We start from the raw sequence: 22,154 nt of genomic DNA on the forward strand, positions 1-22,154 counted from the left end.
ACTATCCATCTTTAAGATTGTAACAATTGGATTTAGTTCAGGTGATTGGCTGGGCCATTCTACAGCTTGATTTTCTTTCTCTGAAAGCATTTGAGAGTTTGTTCGGCTGTGTTTTGGATCATTGTCTTGCTGAAATGTCCACCCTGGTTTCATCTTCATCCTCCTGCTAATGTAGATATTGGACTGAAGTAGCTGATGTTCATTTACACTGAGGAAGGGCAGAGGGTTACTGAAGAACTGTTGAGAGATTTCAGCTGCTGTCTGGGCTTTCACTGCATTTCTACACCTCCCTTTCTTCATGTGTTCAATACTTTTTCCCTGCATAATTTCATTTTATTACACATAACTTCATTTGTAAACTAATTAATTTTGTTTCCCTTGCATATATGGATTTCTTTGGTTGTTATCAACATCTGGTGAAAATTTCAAATCAACAGCACCTAGAAATATGTTTCCTGAGAAAAATGGTGACGTGTTCAATACTAATTTCCCTCGCTGCATTTATCAACAGTTGTTGAAGAAACCTGCTCAAATATACATTAAGGATGTTACGTCATGATAACAGGAAGAGGAATATGTGTCACAGGAAGCTCTCCTCCACTTCTGGACTTCCAGAATGTTCGGTCAGCAGCTCCTCGCGCTCGGGTTCAGTGCTCGGGGCCTCCATAGACACTGTCTCCTCGTCAGAGCTGAAGGAGCTAAGAGAAACAGAGAGACTTGCTCAGTGTTAAAGGCATGGGCTATATACAGTATGCACAGCAAGTGCTTTTCAGCCACCGATTAACTTCTGCTCAACATGATGTCAGATTGACGTTGTACCCCAATGTCGTGGGGACGTTGCATTTTGTTTGTAAAAATGAAAATCGGGTTGACATCAGAACCCAATGTCAGGCCGACCTCAATGTTCAATGTCCAACCTAAAATCAACATAATATCAACGTCTAATGATGTTACAGTTTGACGTTGTGTGGACGTTACCACCATGACGTCTTTCAGACTTTGAATTTTGGTTGCTATACCTGACGAATAAATGTCAGTATTTGACGTCAATGGGACGTTGGTTTAAGATGTTGGTTCAACGTTGGATTTTGGTCACTTTCCAACACAACCTAAAATCAAATATCAACGTAATTTGATGTCATTATTGGACGTCAAAATAACACTGTCCTTAAACACTGGCTAGGCATTGAATTTTGGTCACCGGACGTCACAACCTAAATCTAACCTAATATTAACGTCTTATGATGTTGTGTGCCTGCTGGGAAGGTTGAAGTGAAAAGTTATGGGTTGTTCTTTAATGATATGTTCATTTTGAGTAAATCTTTAATGTGATTCGGGTACGAGGAGTCCTCTCATGCACACATTGCACAGGAGGAGGAGAAGATTAGTTGAAGATTAGTTTCGAGTCTTTTATCGGGTTTGAGTTATTTGTTCATCACATGGAAGACAGAAGCCAATCATGTGCAGTCAAAGCTGGAAAAATATTTGATTTGTTCATTTCTCGAGTCCTCGGGTTTGAGTCATTCATCTCTTCACATGATGACGACTTAAAAAACCAAATAACTTGGTTGGTTAAGCTTTTATTGGCCTGCCTCTTTCACGACTGGCTGTAAACGAACGACTCATATTTGAAGACTTGTCAGAACTTCCTGCACGGATCTCTCCACCAATTTTCACAGTATTTCCTAAAATATTTTTTCTTCTGGAGAAAGTCTTATTTCTTTTATTTCGGCTAGAATAAAAGCAGTTTTTAATTGTTTACAAATCATTTAAAGGTTAATATTATTATTAATACGCAATACGTGTGGGCCCCGTCGTGTTGCTAGTTTCAGACCAGCGCAACCCTAATTTTCCCGTTTTCCGCCACGTTGTTTAAATAGCAAATCCATTTGCGCCACTTTGTGGACTCATGGGTGTTTCGGCCTAGAAAAGAGGTGTGTTAAGGAGCATTGCTGGCACGTTACTATTTTGAGGAAATAAAATAGACTTCGCAATAGACCAGCTGAGAGCAGGTCTAAAGTCCAGCGCAGAGCACATTAGTTGTGCGCCTCACTCACACATTACTTAATACACACAGGATGTACAGCAATACACAAATATGTTTACAAATGAAAAAGAATTAAAGGATTAAAATATTACAAAATGATTATTTACTACATGAATATAAAAACCACTGCCTTTATGCCTTCATCTACGGGGGGCTTTTTTCAGTTTATTCATGACAATTTGCTTTTGTATAATGTTAATATTATTAGCAGTATTATTATTTATTATATGCATATTTATACTTGTTTTATTAAAAACAAGCTTAGATTTGTCCACCTGTCAGATTTTAGACCATATGGGTCATAAGAACAGGACGTGTGTTTGGATATAATTTTTTTTATTTTTGACCACACTTCAATATTATTGTTCATTTATTCGTTTGCTGGAAATTAGATCTGAATTTAGAAATAGTTTTGAATCAAATCTTTGCGCTTAACAAACAAAATTAATTATGTATAGGCTAATGGATGTCTGAACGTACAACATCGTTTCCTTATCCAGGAAAGAGAGAAAGAGAAAGTTAAAGTAAAGAGGCTGAAAGGAGGAGGCTCATTCTTTATCCTCGCTGCAGATGCTCTGTTTAACTGTTTTCTCTCTAGTGAAGTGTTCAGTTTTTACAAGTACAAAGTTCGCCATGTAAGTAGCAAATGTGCCATGAAGCGACGCAACTGACTCTTAAAGGGAATGAGAGAAGAGACCCTGATTGGTTTATTCTCAAAACACACCCATAACTCATTAAGAGAATAAGCTCAACCCTGTTAGACCATGCACTTGGGCGCAGAACAGATTTTTTCATCCTTAAAATAGCAAAAGTAGATTCAGATACGCTCTTAATGCGTTTACACCCTGCGCTTTAGATTTTGTGCCTAGATCATTAAAATAGAGCCCGTAATGTTTAAAAATTTGTTGAAAAAAATCTTCTCTCTGTTAAACAAGTTGAGTAAAGGAGGTCGAGCCTTCTCTTTTATGGCCCCTAAACTCTGGAATAGCCTTCCTGATATTGTCCGAGGCTCAGACACACTCTCGCAGTTCAAAACTAGATTAAAGACCTATCTTTTTAGCAAAGCATACACTCAGTGCATCACTTAGCGGTATGATACATGAATGTGCTCCACGCATCTCGTCTATATACACTATGAACAGCAGCTATGCTAATTATTCTCTTTATTCTCTATTTCCACCTGGGGATACTCTTCCCAGCGAGAAGATCATTCCAAGGTTTCCATAATCCTGGACCAGGCCGTATACTGAGCAGTTGGTGTGGTGGTCATGGAGGAGTGGAGAGCATGAGACTGATTCCTGTGACGCTCCAGGGACAGACGAGTCTTCGCTGACGTCCAGCTTCTCCAGCGCCTAGACTGCAGCTCTGCACAAGACGTTTGGCCAGAGGAGAAATAGTCGCGCCCATCTGAGCCTGGTTTCTCTCGAGGTTTTTAATTCTTCACTTTCGCCAATTGGTGAAGTTTTTTCCTCGCCGCTGTCGCCACTGGCTTGCATAGTTCGGGATCTGAGCTGCGCATCGATGGATTTGCTCTTCAGTGTTTGGACTCTCAGTAGTGATTATTAAACCACACTGAACTGAGCTAAACTGAGCTTAAACTCTGAAACCTGAACTGACACTGTTTCAGCTTACTATGATCTTCTATGTGAAGCTGCTTTGACACAATCTACATTGTAAAAGCGCTATATAAATAAGGGTGAATTGAATTGAATTGAATAAACAGAAATTGGGGAATAATATATAATTTCTTTTGTCTGAAAACAGAAGACTCCATTCATACCAAAAATAAAACCATGCTCTAATTCGCAGATTAGAATCGCTCTCATTTCCACAGATGAACACATTATTCACACATTTTCTTTTTGAAATAAAACGAGAAGTGATCCCTCCCCACCCCTCTTGAAGGAAGAGGAAGAGGTGATGCCTCATCGTTCCTTCATCCTCTGCGGTTTATAATAGTCTGATGTATTTTTAGTGGGCTTCACCTCGAGGGGATTTCTGTGGCCGTCGGCTCGTCCTGGGCTTCTTCCTCTGGTTTGGGATCAGGGATGGGGATGATGTACTCGTTGTGTGGAGCCTCTGCATCTCCGTCGATCTGTGGGCGCGGGGTCAGCTCTGGTGTTGGAGATTGAGGAGAAAAGGCTCCAGGGAATGGAGTCGGGACCCTCGGCTTCATGCGAGCCACCGCTGGGTGATCGCTCTTTAAAAAACTGTCGTTCACCTGAGAGTATTTCTGAGAAACAAACATTATGCATTAACCAAAGAGCAAAAACAACACATCCTGCAGAACACACACTGGGTCACAATTACAGCCTCCTGTACACTACCTGACAAAAGTCTTGTCGCCTATCCAAGGTAAAGGAACAACAAATAATAACTTGACTTCTAGTTGATCATTTGGTATCAGAAGTGGCTTATATGAAAGGCAAAGGCCTCTAGATTTCGCTTATCTGACCAAAATAAAATATGATCACGCCTTGATTTTTAATTATTTCATTAGGACAGTAAGATCTGACTATGTCCCTCACAGTCCAAACACATGCACTAAAGGTGAATTGAATGAACTAAATTGGCTGTAGTGTATGTGTGTGAACGAGTGTATATGGGTGTTTCCCAGTACTGGGTTGCAGCTGGAAGGGCATCTGCTGTCTAAAACATATGTTAGATAAATTGACGGTTCATTCCACTGTGGGGATCTCAGATGAATAAAGGGGAAGGAAATAAAGGAATAAAGCCTAAGGAAAATGAATGAATGCTGAAATCGATAATTTAGCGATATATTGTGCTTAATATTCTACTTAATATACTTAATACTTAATTCTACTTAACATATCTACTTAAAATTCTAATTATATTTGGCTTAAAAAATATGATATGAATAATTATTGGATATCCTCACAAATCTAAGAAATGTAAGACTGTTTTTGTTGACCAGGGTCACATATTTAAATGTTAAAATATTTAATATTTAAACTATAAAAAAAAACTTCAATATCGCACCCAGATAAAGTCAGAATTATTCGCCCTCGTGAGAATTTCTTTTTTAAATATTTCCCAAATGATTTTTAACAGATTCAGGAAATTTTCACAGTATTTCCTATACTATTTTTTCTTCTGGAGAAAGTCTTATTTGTTTTATTTCAGCTAGAATAAAAGCAGTTTTTAATTTTTTTAAAACCATTTTAAGGTCAATATTATTATCCCCCTTAAGCAATTTTTTTTCCGATAGTCTACCGAACAAACCATCATTATACAATAACTTGCCTAATTAACCTAATTAACCTAGTTAAGCCTTTAAATGTCACTTTAAGCTGTATAGAAGTGTCTAGAAAAATATCTAGTAAAATATTATTTACTGTCATCATTATTATAATATTATTAACTGTCGAGGTCTAATAATTCGGACTTTTCCTGTACATATAGCTAGAAATAACGAAAATCTTCTGAACACTTGACATTTCTTTTAGAAAACACTTCATTGAAAACAAATGGGCACCACAATGTCAAAATCATTTCCTCCGGATGATAGCAAAGAGGGTCTCCATGCCGCCTCTAGCACAATGTTGTCCTGGGCGATCGCCCATATTGCCCATGCCTAAATCCGCCACTGAGGTCATTAATACACATTTTGCAGCACGTAGGCTCTTGTGTTTATTACATCAGGTTAGGGGCGAGCGCCACCCCTTGTACTTTTGGTTAGAAAGAGTAGGATAGGATTAGAATACTCGGAAGACCTTATCATGTGTTTATTCATTTTGTTTTGATTTATTAAGTTAAATTTTGTTGAGGAGTTGAACATTGTTTGGGTTTTGCTCTTTTCTTTTCTTAGTTTTCTTCACCTTGGGAATTGTAAATAAAAGTCACATTTTTTGGTATATCTGCTTTGGTTGTTTTTGCACTTCATTCACTGTATATATATATATATATATATATATATATATATATATATTAATTAATTTTAAATGTCACTAACTGCCACGTTGTCCACTAGATCAACATCAGGGGATAGTAAGTAACATGTTTGGGGGCTCGTCCGGGATAATTTAACCCATTTTAAAACAATTTTTACAATATTTGCCAAATGATGTTTAACAGAGCAAGGAAATTTTTCACAGTATTTCCTATAATATTTTTTCTTCTGGAGAAAGTCTTATTTGTTTTATTTTGGCTAGAATAAAGGTTTTATTAAAAAAAAAATTAAGGTCAATATTATTAGCCCCCTTAAGCAATATTTGTTTTCGATTGTCTACAGATCAAACCACCATTTTATAATGACCTGCCCAATTATTACCCTAACTTGCCTAATTAACCTAGTTAAACCTGTAAATGTCACTTTAAGCTGAATACTAGTATATTGCAAAATATCTAGTCAAATATTATTAGACTAGTTATTAGAAATGAGTTATTAAAACTATTATGTTTAGAAATGTATTAAAAATCTCTCTGTTAAACAGATATTGGGGGATAAATTCACATGAGGTCTAATAATTCAGACTTTTTCCTGTATATATAGCTATGAATAACGACAATCTGCTGAACACTTGACATTTCTCTGCATGTTTCCATCCAACACTTCGGCGAAAAAAAAAATGGGCACCACAATGTCAGAATGACAGAAATAATACATACAGGAATATTAAAATTGGATAATTTAGCTGAAATCTCTGACCATGGAAACGAAACAGGAAGCACAAATCCAACCTTTTTATATGCGTCTGAGAGCATGTTCCCCATGGTGTGCACCAAAAAGGAGAACTCAGGCCGCTTCTCGTACTTCTCATCCCAACATTTCCTCATGACCTCATATCTGCAGAGGAACAAAACCACCAGCCATTTAGTCCAGATGCTTATTTATAAAAGCCACAAGAACTTTCCAGAAGCTCTTCGCAGCCACACAACCAGTGTAATAAACTTAGGATAAACGCAATAATAAGCATGCAGGCTGTGTGTTTATTTGACTATCACTCATGTTTTGAAGGCAAACGTACATTTCCTCAGAGGCATAGGAGGGTTTGGCCATGCGGTATCCTCTCTTCAGGGCGCTGTAAAACAACTCATTCATTGGCAGGTCTGGATACGGGGTCCCTCCTGCAAAAAAACACACAAAACACCCTAATAGTAAAAACTCTTCAAATAAAATAAAGCCTTTAATGGTAATACTTTATAAATAAGGTTGTATTAGTTAATGTTATTTAATGTATTTACTAACATGAACAAACAATGAAAAATACTACAGTGTTTGTTCATGACAGAATGAACATACAGTCAATAATTGTTAGGCCATGTTAACTCACAGTGCAGTAACTAATGTTAACAAGCATGAATTTGGATGTTAAAGGGCATAGTTTACCTCTTTTTTATGATTTAATATTAATATTATGGTTGTTCTGAGTGTGCCAGTTTAGGTTCAGTTTAAAACACAATTCAGATTGTTTTATTATAATGTGTTAAAAAGTGTCATGTTGGGGGCGTGTCCACAGTTCGCTGATTTAGGGGTGTGTTGCTTCACATGTAAATTAGTTTCGGCTTCCCGCCAACGTAACAAGGGGGTGTGGCCATGAGCTCACCCACTCTGCGTTTGCAACAGAGTCTGACAGGCAGACAGAGAAAAAGCTGGAGTGAGAGGATCAGCATTCAGTCGTACATGTACGACTCTGACACAGACCAAGCAGAGAGTACAAAATCATGTGTGTCTTTGTACAGTTTTACAGCCAACTGTGTGCTAGTTTCAAGTGCCGAGCTTGTACACAGAGACTAATAACAACGCACACTGAATTAACTTTGACTGAGGCACCGGATGCGCCGCTCGAAGCCGCGACATGGCACACCAGACACTCTCTGTGGCGCGGCAGAGACATGAAGTGTCCTGAATCGTCGCGCCATGCATTTTTGAATTCTAAACATAGGTTTCTGCAGCAGTCCGCGGCGCCCAGCCGTCGACTTGAGTGTACCCTGATAGAAACCGATGTTTAGAATTCTAAAACGCATGCTAGTTAAGATCACAGGGAGCTTCTGGGATCGCGAGAAATACAAACGGCTGAAGTATAAGGTAGACTCAATGAGAAGTACACATGTTTGCAAACCTACCTAAAGATACAACCAATAATTCCGATTAGAGCGATAATGTGGAGAATATTGATCTTGTGTTGAGCCCAATGAGCCTTGCATCTAAAAATAGAGCTAGGGTGTGCCTTTAGTGATATCGCTTCGTCTCACGCTGAAAATGGCGGACGTGAATCAACAAACTGAGGATATGATGACGCGCCTGTCAATCAATATTGGTGGGCGGGGGGACCGCTCTCCTACGTAAAGTTGCGGTCGGTTTGAAAACCGCTCCAGTTGGTCCACCGTTTTTTATGTTGTTAAATTGAAAAAAAAAGCACTGGGTGCTTATATCACCCCAATATGACGGTCTATACACCATACATGCACATATGTCTGTCCAAACAGCTTGAAAAGTAGATTTTTTACCATAGGTGCCCTTTAAAACTGCATTAGTAAATGTTGAACTATGATTAATAAATGCTGTAAAAGTGTTGTTCATAATTAATTTATGTTAGTAAATACATTAATGAAACCTTATTGTAAAGTTTGACCCCTTTAATAATCGTTGTTAACGTCAATAGCAACATTTACTAACATATTACGTTTTTTTTTTTACAGATGCTAGGACACATTTCTCAATATTTAGGTCACTTTTGCAAAACTCTTCACACAATTCTCCTAACCGGCTTTCAGTTTGGCAAATCAGTTCATTTCACATTCAAAATGCACTACAACTACCAAAACACTTGATTCAGGTCTCAAATAAACTCATTCTTCCACTAGCAAAGGTTGACAGTCGACAAACACACTTTAACATCCCACAAAACAATGAGCTAAACACCCTAACAACATGCAGCATTAACAGTGTTTTCTTGTGTAAAACAAATAAATATTTTTTTAAGATTAGATTTTTTTTAATATAAAGTTTTCAGTATCACTAAGATATTACAACAGATTTAAATTAGTTTATATCTTTAAATTTTAAGTTCCATTTTAAAGATTAAATGACTGTTACAAATGTTTTCTTGTTAGAAAGCAGAAATGCAGCATGCATTATTTCATAAATTAAAAATTAAAAATTATATCCAATTCAATGATCAATGCTATTTCCCAGTACTGGGTTGGGGCTGGAAAGGCATCAGCTGCATAAAACATATGCTGGAATAGTTGGCGGTTCATTCCGCTGTGGCGACCCCTGATAAATAAGGGACTAAGACGAAGGAAAATGAATGAATGAATGATCTGTGCTAAGCTAAAAGTGCTCCAGTCCCGGAGATCGTCTGAATGGATTCAACACTTGCGGACTTCTAAAATGAGCATCTTAAAAAAGTAGAGCCTTGAATTCCTTTAAAATTTGATATGAAACATATAGCATAAGAATGCCAATCAACGTTAGTTTCAATATAGGAGATTCACATTAACTGCTTTTTTGCACAATGGAGGAAGAGCAGAGCAAAGAACTGACCAAGGGTGAAGATCTCCCACAGTAAGATGCCGTAAGACCAGACGTCACTCAGAGTCGTGTACAGGTTATGAAAAATGCTCTCGGGCGCCATCCACTTCAGCGGAAGAAACGTCTGCAAGAAAACACACACACAGAGTTCATTACAAGAGCAATCTGTGATTAAATATGAAAATATAGAAACATTGCTTAATAAGGATGCATGTACAGTACTTCTGTTGGATATTAAGTCTTGTTTTCGGAAAAGTATCAAACTAAATGAGATAGTTAAAATGTGGAAAAAATGCAGGTGAGGTTAAACAAATAAACCTAATTTAAAGGAAAAACAATGTTATTTTTCTGACCCCAGTGACAGGCATTTCGCTTTGTCTGTTTTAAGCAAAGATTTGCTTAATTTTAATGTATTTTTCAGAAAACAAGCCTAGATTTCTTAAAGGAACAGGTTACCTAAAGTTGGACATTCTGTACAGGATGAACATTTTTCAAAATATCTTTTTTTTGGTTTAACAGAAGAAATTCAGAAAGTTTTGAAACCATTTGAGGGAGAGTAATCAGGTGATTAAATTGTCACATTTTGGTGATCCTTAAAACAATATTTGTTTCAATTTAAAGGGAAAGTGCTCTCAGAAATGAAAATATACTCACTATTTACTCTCCCTCAAGTAGTTTCAAGCTTTTTATAAGTTTCTTTCTTCTGTTAGATGCGAAAGGAGATATTTTGAAGAATGCTGAAAATAACCCGTAACCATTGATTTCCATAGTAGGGCAAACAAATACTGTGAAACTTAATGGTTCCAGGTTTCCAACCTTTTTCAGAATATCTACTTTTGTGTTCAAGAAAGTCAAACAGGCCAATGTTTTTATTTCTGGGTAAACTATCCCTTTAAGAATAAACAGATATTGCTACAATAAACCAAATCAAAACAAGTAAGGAAGTCATTGATTAAAATGATCAGTAAACTGTATAGTTTAAAGGGATAGTTCACATAGAAATATAAATTATGTATTAAATTATTAATATAACCTATTTACTCTCCCTCAAGTGATTTCAAATCTTTATGAGTTTCTTTCTTCTGTTAAATGCAGAAGGAGATGTTTTGAAAAATGTTGGAAACCTGTAACCATTGACTTCTATAGTAGGGCAAACAAATACTATTAAACTCAATGATTACAGGTTTCCAATATTTTTTAAAATATCTTCTTTTGTCAACAGGCTTTTTTTTTAGTTTTGGGTGCCTTTAAGAATACACAAATATTTCTACTAGTAACCAATTCAAAATCAAGAAAGGAAGTCATTGTTTGAAATAATCACAATACAGTATAGTTTAAAGGGATAGTTCACGCAGAAATAAAAATGTACTTGCTAACTACTCTCCCTCCAGTGGTTTTAAACCTTTCTAAGTTTCTTTCTTCTGTTGAACATAAAAGAAGATACTTTGTGAAATGTTGGAAACCTGTAACCATTGACTTCCATAATAGGAAAACAAAACTAAGAAACTCAGTACAGTAGTTACAGGCTCAAACATTTTTCAAAATATATTTTGGGTTCAACAGAAATAAGAAAGTCAAACCGGTCTTTTTTTTTTCATTTCTGGGTGAACTATTCCTTTAGGAATAAACAGATATTTCTACAAGAAACCAAATCAAAAACAAGAAAGGAAGTTTTTGTTTGAAATAATCACTATACTGTATAATTTAAAAGGATAGTTCACCCAAAAATGAAAATGTACTCACTATCTACTCTCCCTCAAGTGGTTTCAAACCTTTATGAGTTTATTTATTCTGTTAAATGCAGAAGGAGATGTTCGGAATACTATGGAACTCAATGGTTACAGTTTATTTTCAAACATTTTTCAAAATATCTTTTTTTGAGTTTCTTCTGTTAAATGCAGGTGTTTTGAATACTATGAATCTCAATAGTCACAGTTTTTTCAAACATTTTTCAAAATATCTTCTTGAGTTTCTTCTGTTAAATGCAGGTGTTTTGAAAACTATGAAACTCAATGGTTACAGTTTTTTTCAAACATTTTTTAAAATATCTTCTTTTGAGTTTCTTCTGTTAAATGCAGAAGATGTTGTAAATACTATGAAACTCAATGGTTAGTTTTTTTTCAAATAATTTTTCTAAATATCTTCTTGAGTTTCTTCTGTTAAATGCAGAAGATGTTCTAAATACTATGACGCTCAATGGTTAGTTTTTTCAAACATTTTTCAAAATATCTTCTTTTGAGTTTCTTCTGTTAAATGCAGGCGTTTTGAATACTATGAAACTCAATAGTTCCAGTTTTTTTCAAACATTTTTCAAAATATCTTCTTTTGAGTTTCTTCTGTTAAATGCAGGTGTTTTGAATACTATGAAACTCAATGGTTACAGTTTATTTTCAAACATTTTTCAAAATATCTTCTTGAGTGTCTTCTGTTAAATGCAGGTGTTTTGAATACTATGAATCTCAATAGTCACAGTTTTTTTTCAAACATTTTTCAAAATATCTTCTTTTGAGTGTCTTCTGTTAAATGCAGGTGTTTTGAATACTATGAAACTCAATGGTTAGTTTTTTTCAAACATTTTTTAAAATATCTTTTTTTGAGTTTCTTCTGTTAAATGCAGGTGTTTTGAATACTATGAAACTCAATGGTTACAGTTTTTTTCAAACATTTTTCAAAATATCTTCTTGAGTTTCTTCTGTTAAATGCAGAAGATGTTCTAAATACTATGAATCTCAATGGTTCCAGTTTTTTTCAAACATTTTTCAAAATATCTTCTTTTGAGTTTCTTCTGTTAAATGCAGAAGATGTTGTAAATACTATGAAACTCAATGGTTAGTTTTTTTCAAATAATTTTTCTAAATATTTTCTTGAGTTTCTTCTGTTAAATGCAGAAGATGTTCTAAATACTATGACGCTCAATGGTTAGTTTTTTCAAACATTTTTCAAAATATCTTCTTTTGAGTTTCTTCTGTTAAATGCAGGCGTTTTGAATACTATGAATCTCAATAGTCACAGTTTTTTTTCAAACATTTTTCAAAATATCTTCTTTTGAGTTTCTTCTGTTAAATGCAGGTCTTTTGAATACTATGAAACTCAATGGTTACAGTTTTTTTCAAACATTTTTCAAAATATCTTCTTGAGTTTCTTCTGTTAAATGCAGAAGATGTTCTAAATACTATGAATCTCAATGGTTAGTTTTTTCAAACATTTTTTAAAATATCTTTTTTAATTTTCTTCTGTTAAATGCAGACGTTCGGAATACTATGAAACTCAATGGTTACAGTTTTTTTCAAACATTTTTCAAAATATCTTCTTTTGTGTTCAACAGAAGAACGTCAAACAGGTTTGAGACAATTCTGCATGAACTATCCCATTAAGAATGAACAGATACTACTACTACAAACCAAATTAAAATCGAGTAAAATAATCACTATAAGGCTGACCCTTGATGCAACCCAGAATAAAGCAACCTAAAACAAAAGCACACTAAAGGAAGCCAAAATACTGTGCCGTGTACGTACACTGCCTTTGGAGATGTAGTTGTTGTCATGCATGATGTCTCTGGCAAGGCCAAAGTCACAGATCTTGGCCAGTTTGCCTTCACAGATCAAGACGTTTCTTGCGGCCAGATCTCGATGGACACACTGAGACACACAGACAGAAATATCTGCTTTACTTTGCAAAGTAAAAATTGGATATTTATTCTATATAAGCAAAAATACAGAGCAGGTCAATCAACACATGCGTTCACAGAAGGGATGCATTTCACATTTCTGACAGCAGATGGCGACGTAAGCTATGTACTGTAAGCTTAAGAAATAAAACGAATATGTTGTTACAGCTTTTACATACTCACTGTCAATAAAACACTGAAAAAACAACATGCTTTCCTGGATTATGACAAGTAAATTTGATAGGATAGAAGGTGAACTGCAAAAAAATATGTTCTTACCCCATTGGCAGATTATTTAGTTGTTTTAACGAAAAACTTGCTTAATTTTGACTCATAATTTCTGAAAACAAGACAATATTTTTACTTGTCTAAAAAATGCTTCTTGATTTAAGAGTTTTTAGATATTTGGACTAGAAACAAGACAAAAACCCTAAGCAGGAAAAGCATTTTTTTTTTTGCAGTGTGTGTTTTAAAAGCTACTAAATACCAAATCAGGCTTGTTATTATTTACATAATACTGTGATGATTTATGATAGCAGTTTAACTGATCATTTGGTGCTCAGTTATCCTTATTATTAACAGTGAGGACATGTGGAAAAAGATAATCAGAAAGGTCAAAATACTCTTTGTAACATCAGCTGTCAGTTTTGCATCTGATCAGTGTAATGCATCCTTCATAAATATAAGCATTTATTAAATTGTACCATATATTTCTGAATTGTAGTGCATTGAAGTGTTCACAAAATATGAAGCAGCAGAATTTTTCATCACTGACAATAATAATTCATTTCAGTCTTTTTCATTTTTTAAAATATATTTTTTATTTATTTTTAATTAAGATATTTGTGTGTTTACATTAGATTAATCGGTACCAAAGCCAAAACTGGAACTAATCTAACAAAAAGTAATCAAAGTACAAAAACTAGCACACCCAATTTAAAACGCTGGAGGAAAATATGAAATAAAATTTTAATAATCATGAAAAATTAAGACAAATGTTAAAAAAAAATTGTTTTTTGAAAAAAAAATGGTTTGAATCTTTCTCATCCTAAAGTTCTGTGACCAAAGTCTTATTTTAATCGATAAAACGGCATAATAATGCAGTTTTGTTTAAAGGGCACATAGGTTACCCCTTCTTTCATATATAATATAAGTCTTTTGTGTCCCTAGAATGTGTCTGTAAAGTTTCAGCTTAAAACACCCATCAGATTATTTATTAGAGCTGTTTGAAGTGTCTATATTATAGCTGAAAAAAGTTTCTGTTGTATTTTTGTACTGGCCCTTTAAGGCTAGTCCTCCCCGCCCACCGTTCCCACGTGCCTGTCAGCAATCGCCGCCCTCGGCTGCCTCAGTAAGCAGATCTCACATAACGTGTGTGAGAAATACTACAGTAAGAACTTTAACAATCACTATTTGATGCATTTTTTTGTGGATTTGCAACAACGAGCCACACACAATGTCATTACAAAGTTCAAGCACACACACAGCAAGGACACACACACACACACACACACATAGCGCAGACATACGCACACACGTAGCGCAGACACACACACACACACACATAGCGTAGACACACACACACACATAGCGTAGACACACACACACACACACACACACACACACACACACACACACACACACACACACACACAGACAGCGCGTTAAGCTTTGCACTCATTTTGCACGCATATGTGACATGATACTGGTAATCTCCACTGCTGTATGGATATCTCTTATATTAATGTACAAAATAAACCTGATTTAACGTCCACAAACCGCGATTGAAGCGTCTTCCTTTATAATTGTTCTGACACGCGGCTGTGCTGATGAAGTGAATCGCTGTAATTCATTACACACATGCTCTGTTTTAAAACATTTTAAACATGTGAAACTCACTCTTGATCACGTTTGATGATGACTGATGATCCTAGCGAACTGAACAGATCTTTTATTCCCGGCTGCTTTGCGCTCGTCCTCTCTTGATGATATGATTAAACACGTGACTACCGGACATGTTAATATGCAGCTGTCAATCAATATTGGTGGACGGGGGGACCGCACTCCTACGTAAAGTTGCAGTCGATCTGAAAACCGCTCCAATTGGTCCACCGTTTTTATGTTGTTAAATTTGAAAAAAAAAAGGACTGGGTGTGTTTATTTCACCCCAATATGACAGTTTATACACTATACTTACACACATTTCTGCTTGTAAAGTAGATTTTTCACCATAGGTGCCCTTTAAATGCACCAAAATCATTGGCTATATTCAATGAGAAATAAATCTAAATATTAATTTTCAAAAGGAGGTGTACTCATTTCTGCTGAGCACTATATGTTTCGCACACAAAAACCTCAAAACATTATGCAACTCTTAGTGTACCTCGCACAGGTGAGTGAGCTTGACAAACCACCTGTAGAAAACACACTCTTTTATCCCTCAGACACTTTAACCAACACTTGCACCAGACACTTTCTTACAATCACTCGATATCTCTACAAATAAACTTCACACAGGTGAGTGGGTTTGACAAACCACCTGTAGAAACATTCTTCTCTCTCTATATAAAATAAAAACACTCCCCCTTCCTAACTCTAGCACTTAATTCTCTGAGCACAAACAGTTCCTTTGTACTGTATAAGTAGCACGTCTTGTGTGTATTGCCTCGTCTTGTTGAATTGGTGAATGCCTCCTCAATTGTAAGTCGCTTTGGACAAAACCATCGGCTAAATGACTGAAAGTAAATGTATGTGTGACTCAGAAACTCACGTTCTTTGAGGCAAGGAACTCCATGCCTTTGGCCACCTGGTAACTAAAACCAACCAGATCAGTGTAGCTGAGAACCGGAGAATCACTGATGACCAGAGAATGATCCACTCTGTGACCTGTGGCACACCACAAAACACACAGATGCACAATTCAATACACATTCAAACATTAAAAAAACAAAGAACTCTCTGAAAAAAATGAAATAATTCAAAAAATGCTTTTCTAACGTTGATTTTTTGTCTGGATTCTAGTCCAAATAGCTGAAGCTTTTTCTAGATGAGTGAAAAACGTCTTGTTCTCAGAAACAACTGGTCAAAGTTAGGTGAGTTACACTTAAAACAAGTAAAATAATCTGCCAATGGGGTAAACTAGATAATCTTTAAAGCAAAAATATATATATATTGGCAGAGTATTTTACTTTTAAGACTTAAAAGTAATAATCTTTTACACACAGCACTATTCAACAATATTAGTTTCAAAGCAGCGGACCAATCAGAAGGACTCATAGGCGGTGCAAGCAGTGCAAGCGTCTGTTTATTATTGTTTATTATTATTATTATTATTATTATTATTATTATTATTATTATTATTATTATTATTGATTAACACTAATTTATTATTATTATTATTATTTATAATTATTATTAATTTATAATTATTATTATTTTTTATTATTATTTTTATTATTATTTCAAAGCCCATATTTACCCCATTGGCAGAGTATTTAGCTTTTAAGACTAATAAAGAGTAAAAATCTTTTACACACAGCACCATTCTTCAATATCAGTTCCAAAGCAGTGGACCAATCAGAATAACTCATAGGTGGCGCAAGCATTGCAAGCTTCTGTTTACAGTAGCAAGTTGGCATGATGACTTTTAAATTTTTTTAATTATTGTTTATTTTTAATTATTAATTATTATTAATGATCAATTTTGTTATTGTTATTATTATTATTATTATTATTAATTTATTATTATTATTATTATTAATTTATTATTATTATTATTATTAATTTATTATTATTATTATTAATAATAATAATTTATTATTATTATTATTATTATTATTATTATTATTAATTTATTATTATTGTTGTTATTATTATTAATAATAATTTATTATTATTATTATTATTAATTTATTATTATTATTAATTTATTATTATTAATGTATTATTATTATTAATTTATTATTATGATTAATTTATTATTATTATTGTTATTATTATTATTAATAATAATTTATTATTATTATTATTATTATTATTAATAATAATAATAATTATTATTATTAATTTATTATTATTATTAATTTATTATTATTATTATTATTATTGTGAATTTTATTATTATTATTATTATTATTATTATTATTATTATTATTATTATTATTATTATTATTTCAAAGCAAAAATATATACTATTTTGCTTACCCCATTGGCAGAGTATTTCGCTTTTTTAGTATTTAGTGGACCAATCAGAAGAACTCATGGGTGGGGCAAGCATTGCAAGCTTCTGTTTACAGTAGCAAGTTGGCATGACAACTTAAAAAAATATATTATTATTTATTGTTCATTATTATTATTAATTTATTATTATTATTATTAATTCAAAGCAAAAAATAAATACAATTTTGCTTACCCGATTTGTGGATTATTTAGGTTGTCTTAAAGAAAAACTGACCTAATTTTAACTTATTTCTGAAAACAAGACTATATTTTTGCTTGTCTAGAAAATGCTTCTTGATTTTATAGTTTTTTTTTTTTTTTGACATTTGGACTAGAAACAAGGCAAAATCTTAAGTAAGAAAAGCATTTTTTGCAGCGTTTGCAATGAAATAATTGCTTCTTGGCTCCATATTTAATAATACCGTGTCAAATTTCAATTACTTTTCATTGTTTTATTTTTTAGATATAAAAATGTAGTTCTTAAAGACACATTTCCAAATCAAACTTACTTTTTGAAAGACTTTCGTAATAAAATAAGAAAAAAATGGATCAGAAAATAAAACTATTCACATTCCCAAGGAAAAACATCCCACCAAGTGACATTTTCTAGTTTTAAGAAAGAAAAAAATACTTAATATTGCAGCTAATTTCTAAGAGAAATATTGCATGAGTAACATTGTTATAATATTGTAGCTCATCACGTAATTGTACCTACAACGGAGTTATAACAGTCAGAGCATCCAAACAGGGCCAATTCAATGTCTTCTTCTAAAATATTTGAATAAAACTGAAAACTATTCTTCCAAAACTCAGAGATCTCAGGGCAAACCAAAAAGTATGAGCATACGTTCCCTCTGAGCTCTTGCATCTGTCACATAATGGGGAAGCTGAAGAAAAAATTTAGTTTTGGTGTCATGTAGCCTATGTACCACTTTAAACTGTATGAGTTGTATGTAATGTAATATAATGTAATATAATGTTCAATACGTAATTGTATCTTAATTCAGCAATAAATAGAATAAATAATATTTCTATTGGATAAAAGGGCAAATAATATAAAAAAAAAAATGTTGTAGTGATTTCTGTCCCATGATAATGTTTATTTTAAATGGGTTTTAAGCTCTAAAGATGCGTGATTCTGCCTGGCATCCTCTGAGCTCAAGTGGAAATGTCACCAGCTACATATAAAACAAAACTAATGTTAATATTTAAATGATTCAAAAACCTCAAGCGCTTCATGAGCTCATCGGACATCCGTTCAGAAGAGGAAGTGAAACGTTTATGAGCGCTGTTATGGCACAAGTTATGAAAGAGATCTCTGTGCCGCACAGACTCTGTTTGTGCTCAACCTGAAGACTGAAGCAACAACACACAGCCAAAAATCATATGATGAGAGTTTTAGGACACGTTTCAGTTTCAGGACAGATATATTTCACTGCGCGACACCATACTGGGAACTTCCTCTGTCTGAACCACCATACTGTTATTTTATTCAAATAACACTATTAAAAATGTACTGTTTGATCATACTAAAGAGATGATAAATTATACGCATAATAATTATATAATAACAATAATAATAATAATAATAATAATATATGTAAAGGGGCTTTATATATATATATATAAAATAATTTAAAAGTGTTTTATTACAGAAAAAAAAGAAGAAAAAATATTATTGGAAATACTGTTAACATTTTCTTGCTCTGTCAAACATCCCATGGAAATATTTGAAAAGGAAATCAAAATTTATACAGGAGGACTAAAAATGTAAATAAATAAATGTATTTAATAAATGTATTTAATAAATAAATAAATAAATAAATAAATAAATAAATAAATAAATAAATGTATTTAATAAATAAATAAATAATTGTATTTGATAAATAAATAAACAAATAAACAAAAAATAAAAAATAAAATAAATAATAAAAATAAATAAATAAATAAACAAATAAACGGCGATGCGGTGTTGTAGTGGGTAGCACGTTCGCCTCACAGCAAGATGGTCGCTGGTTCGAGCTTTGGCTGGATCAGTTGGTGTTTCTGTGTGGAGTTTGCATGTTCTACCCTTGTTCGCGTGGGTTTCCTCCGGGTGCTCCGGTTTCCCCCACAAGTCCAAAGACATTCGGTACAGGTGAATTGGGTGAGCTAAAATTGTCCATAGTGTATGTGTGTAAATGAGTGTGTATGAGTGTTTCCCAGTAATGGGTTGCAGCTGGAAGGGCATCCTCTGCATAAAACGTGCTGGATAAGTTAGCGGTTCATTCCACTGTGGAGACCCCGGATTTATAAAGAGACTAAGCTGAAAAGAAAATGAATGAATGAATAAATAAATGTATTTAATAAATAAATAAATATATATTTAAACGAATGTATTTAATAAATAAATAAAATAAATAAATAAATAAACAAATAAATGTATTTAATAAATAAACAAATAAATGTATTTAATAAATAAATAAATAAATAAATAAACATATTTAATAAATAAATAAATAAATAAATGCTACATCCAATCAGCTTGCAGTAGAAAAAACAAGCCACGCCCACTGTTTACTCATTTAACATTTCAATTCTCCAGGAACTGCGTCACTATAATATAAAAAAAAGTGGTTGCAGTTTCCGGTTGACGCAGACTGGTTTCAGGTGCTTATCTCAGAAACACTTTGTGCCTTAGTAGATGTAAATGTTTTGGGACAGCCGGTGACGCGTGTACCTTGCTCCTGGTAGATGTCCTGCTGGTATGGAGACTCGTAGGGGGAAGGCTGGATGTCTGCGTACTTGATAGTGTCCGTGAGCTCCTGCATCGGGACGTATTCAGTCTGCTCGTCTTTGGTCATGTCCATATAACCTCCATCACACTCACTGCCGAACGACACATACCTGCACAGCACAGCAACTTAGATATTATAAACATTTATGTTGCTTTCAAGAGTTCACACTATTGTTTGACAACTGTTAGCAGGTTTGGCATGCTGTCCCGGGAGAGAACCCTGAGCTCGGAGATAGTTGAGCCCAGGGCTCCCGCCTGGTCCATAGAGCATGTGAGGGGAGTACGAGATCAGGTGGTTCTCGAGAGCTCCCCGTGGTAAAGGAAGAAAGGAGGAGAAGGGGTGGATGGGGGGTTTCTTCGGAACACGAAGATAAGAGAGTAGTTCTAGCTAGGCTACTTATAGTGAGTTGGGGTTAATCTGATTGGCTAACTAGTGAATGTAGATGAGTGGCCAGCTGCAGTCAATCATATCACGTGCTCCTCTCAAAATTAGTTTGTGAAACTTCACTTATTTAACGCTAAATGCTAACACTAAATGTAAAAAAAAAGGTTTAATTGATAATAATACATTCTGTATGATAATACTTAGATGTTTAACTGTCGATTTAGTGCTCAATTTTAATCAATTATGAATAATGGTTTTAATTATTATCAACATTGTAAAAATTTTTATTTTAAATATATATTAATTTATAAACAGAAATATCAGATATACGCCTTTTTTTAAACTAAGTCTTTTATTTTAACATAATGAATGTCTTAACTGTCGGTTTTGATCAATGTAATGCATCATTACAAATTAAAAGCTTTTATTAAATTGTACCATGCATTATTGAATAGTTGTGTATTACTGTCTTTAATATTCAGAAGTCAATGGAAATAATAATTAAACGTACTATAAGTACAATTTCTGAAGTCTAAAATACTAATGCTGAAAATTCGGCTTCGCATGACAGGAAAAAAAATAAAAATATTCAAATTAAACTGTTATTTGTGTTTTATAAATTAATGCAGCCTGGTTTGTAGGATTGGGTTTTAGAACCACAGCGGTTCGAACTGTAGTTCTGCCGAATGGGCAGTATTAATAGCTATAAATGTGGGAGAGCGTTGATATTATGTGATTGTATTGTATTGCAATATGGAACAGTTAAGTGTTGATGTTAAATCAAAAGTAATTCACCAATACTTGAAAACGAGATGATTTAATGACAATAACTTGCTATGGTTACAACTGAATTAGTTACAAAATAACTGTATAAAATGATCAAATATGAAATGATAAAACATATGATATAAATTGTACCCAGCTTAAATGTTAAATTAAAGTTACCAGAGGTAGAAGGAGAGACACAGGGGGAGGGAGAGAGAGAGACAAAGAGAGCAGGCCTAGAAGTTAGCCTGATTGCAGTAGAGTCAGAGAAGATAGACTCCAGAGGAGGAGAGGGCAGAGGAGGAAAGCAGACCAGGAAAAGACAGGCCAGGAAAAGAAAAGAGGCAGAGCAGCGTTTTACCACCTATTTTGTATCTTTCTTGACCATGTGACTAAAGCCCAAATGTTGAGACATTCAAACTGACCAATCAACATGTGACCACATCGTAAAACCCCCAAAGTCCACATACCAGGCCCTGATCTTATCAGTATCTGTCTTTGGAGTCAGTATGGACCTTCTTGAGTCAAAAATACATGTTTTGTCATGTAAACAAACGCATATAATCCTTTAGCCTCTTACAGTTTAAGGGGATAGTTCACCCAAAAATGATTTATTCAAAAATATTTAATCTGCCTCAAATGGTTTCAAACTGGTTTCTTCATGCTGTTGAACACAAAACAAGATATTCTGAAGAATGTTAGAAACCTGTTAACATTGACTTCCTTAGTAAGAAAACAAATGTTATGGAAGTAAATGCTAGTGTTGTCACGATACTGGAATTTGATACCAATCGA

The 22,154-nt window shown here is 34.0% G+C and overlaps 1 protein-coding gene across 2 annotated transcripts in view; it reads right to left on the reverse strand.

Annotated features, from left to right (window-relative positions):
* Positions 1-226: 226 nt before the first annotated feature.
* The window catches only part of pdgfrb (platelet-derived growth factor receptor, beta polypeptide), a 99,888-nt gene continuing 77,960 nt past the window's right edge, over positions 227-22,154 (reverse strand). Inside the window, exons 17-24 of one of the 2 annotated variants that reach the window (XM_056472971.1) lie at positions 20,153-20,319; positions 15,986-16,101; positions 13,064-13,186; positions 9,558-9,669; positions 7,036-7,135; positions 6,749-6,854; positions 4,033-4,280; positions 227-698 (exon numbers count right to left, since the gene is read on the reverse strand). In XM_056472971.1, the coding sequence (XP_056328946.1) occupies positions 581-698; positions 4,033-4,280; positions 6,749-6,854; positions 7,036-7,135; positions 9,558-9,669; positions 13,064-13,186; positions 15,986-16,101; positions 20,153-20,319 (1,090 nt within the window). In that variant the 3' untranslated portion in view covers positions 227-580. Of the gene's footprint in view, positions 699-4,032; positions 4,281-6,748; positions 6,855-6,944; positions 7,136-9,557; positions 9,670-13,063; positions 13,187-15,985; positions 16,102-20,152; positions 20,320-22,154 lie in introns of those variants that run through there. The other variant, XM_056472970.1, reaches the window with a different exon arrangement.

Source organism: Danio aesculapii, chromosome 14, assembly GCF_903798145.1.
Source record: "Danio aesculapii chromosome 14, fDanAes4.1, whole genome shotgun sequence".
NCBI lineage: Eukaryota > Metazoa > Chordata > Actinopteri > Cypriniformes > Danionidae > Danio > Danio aesculapii.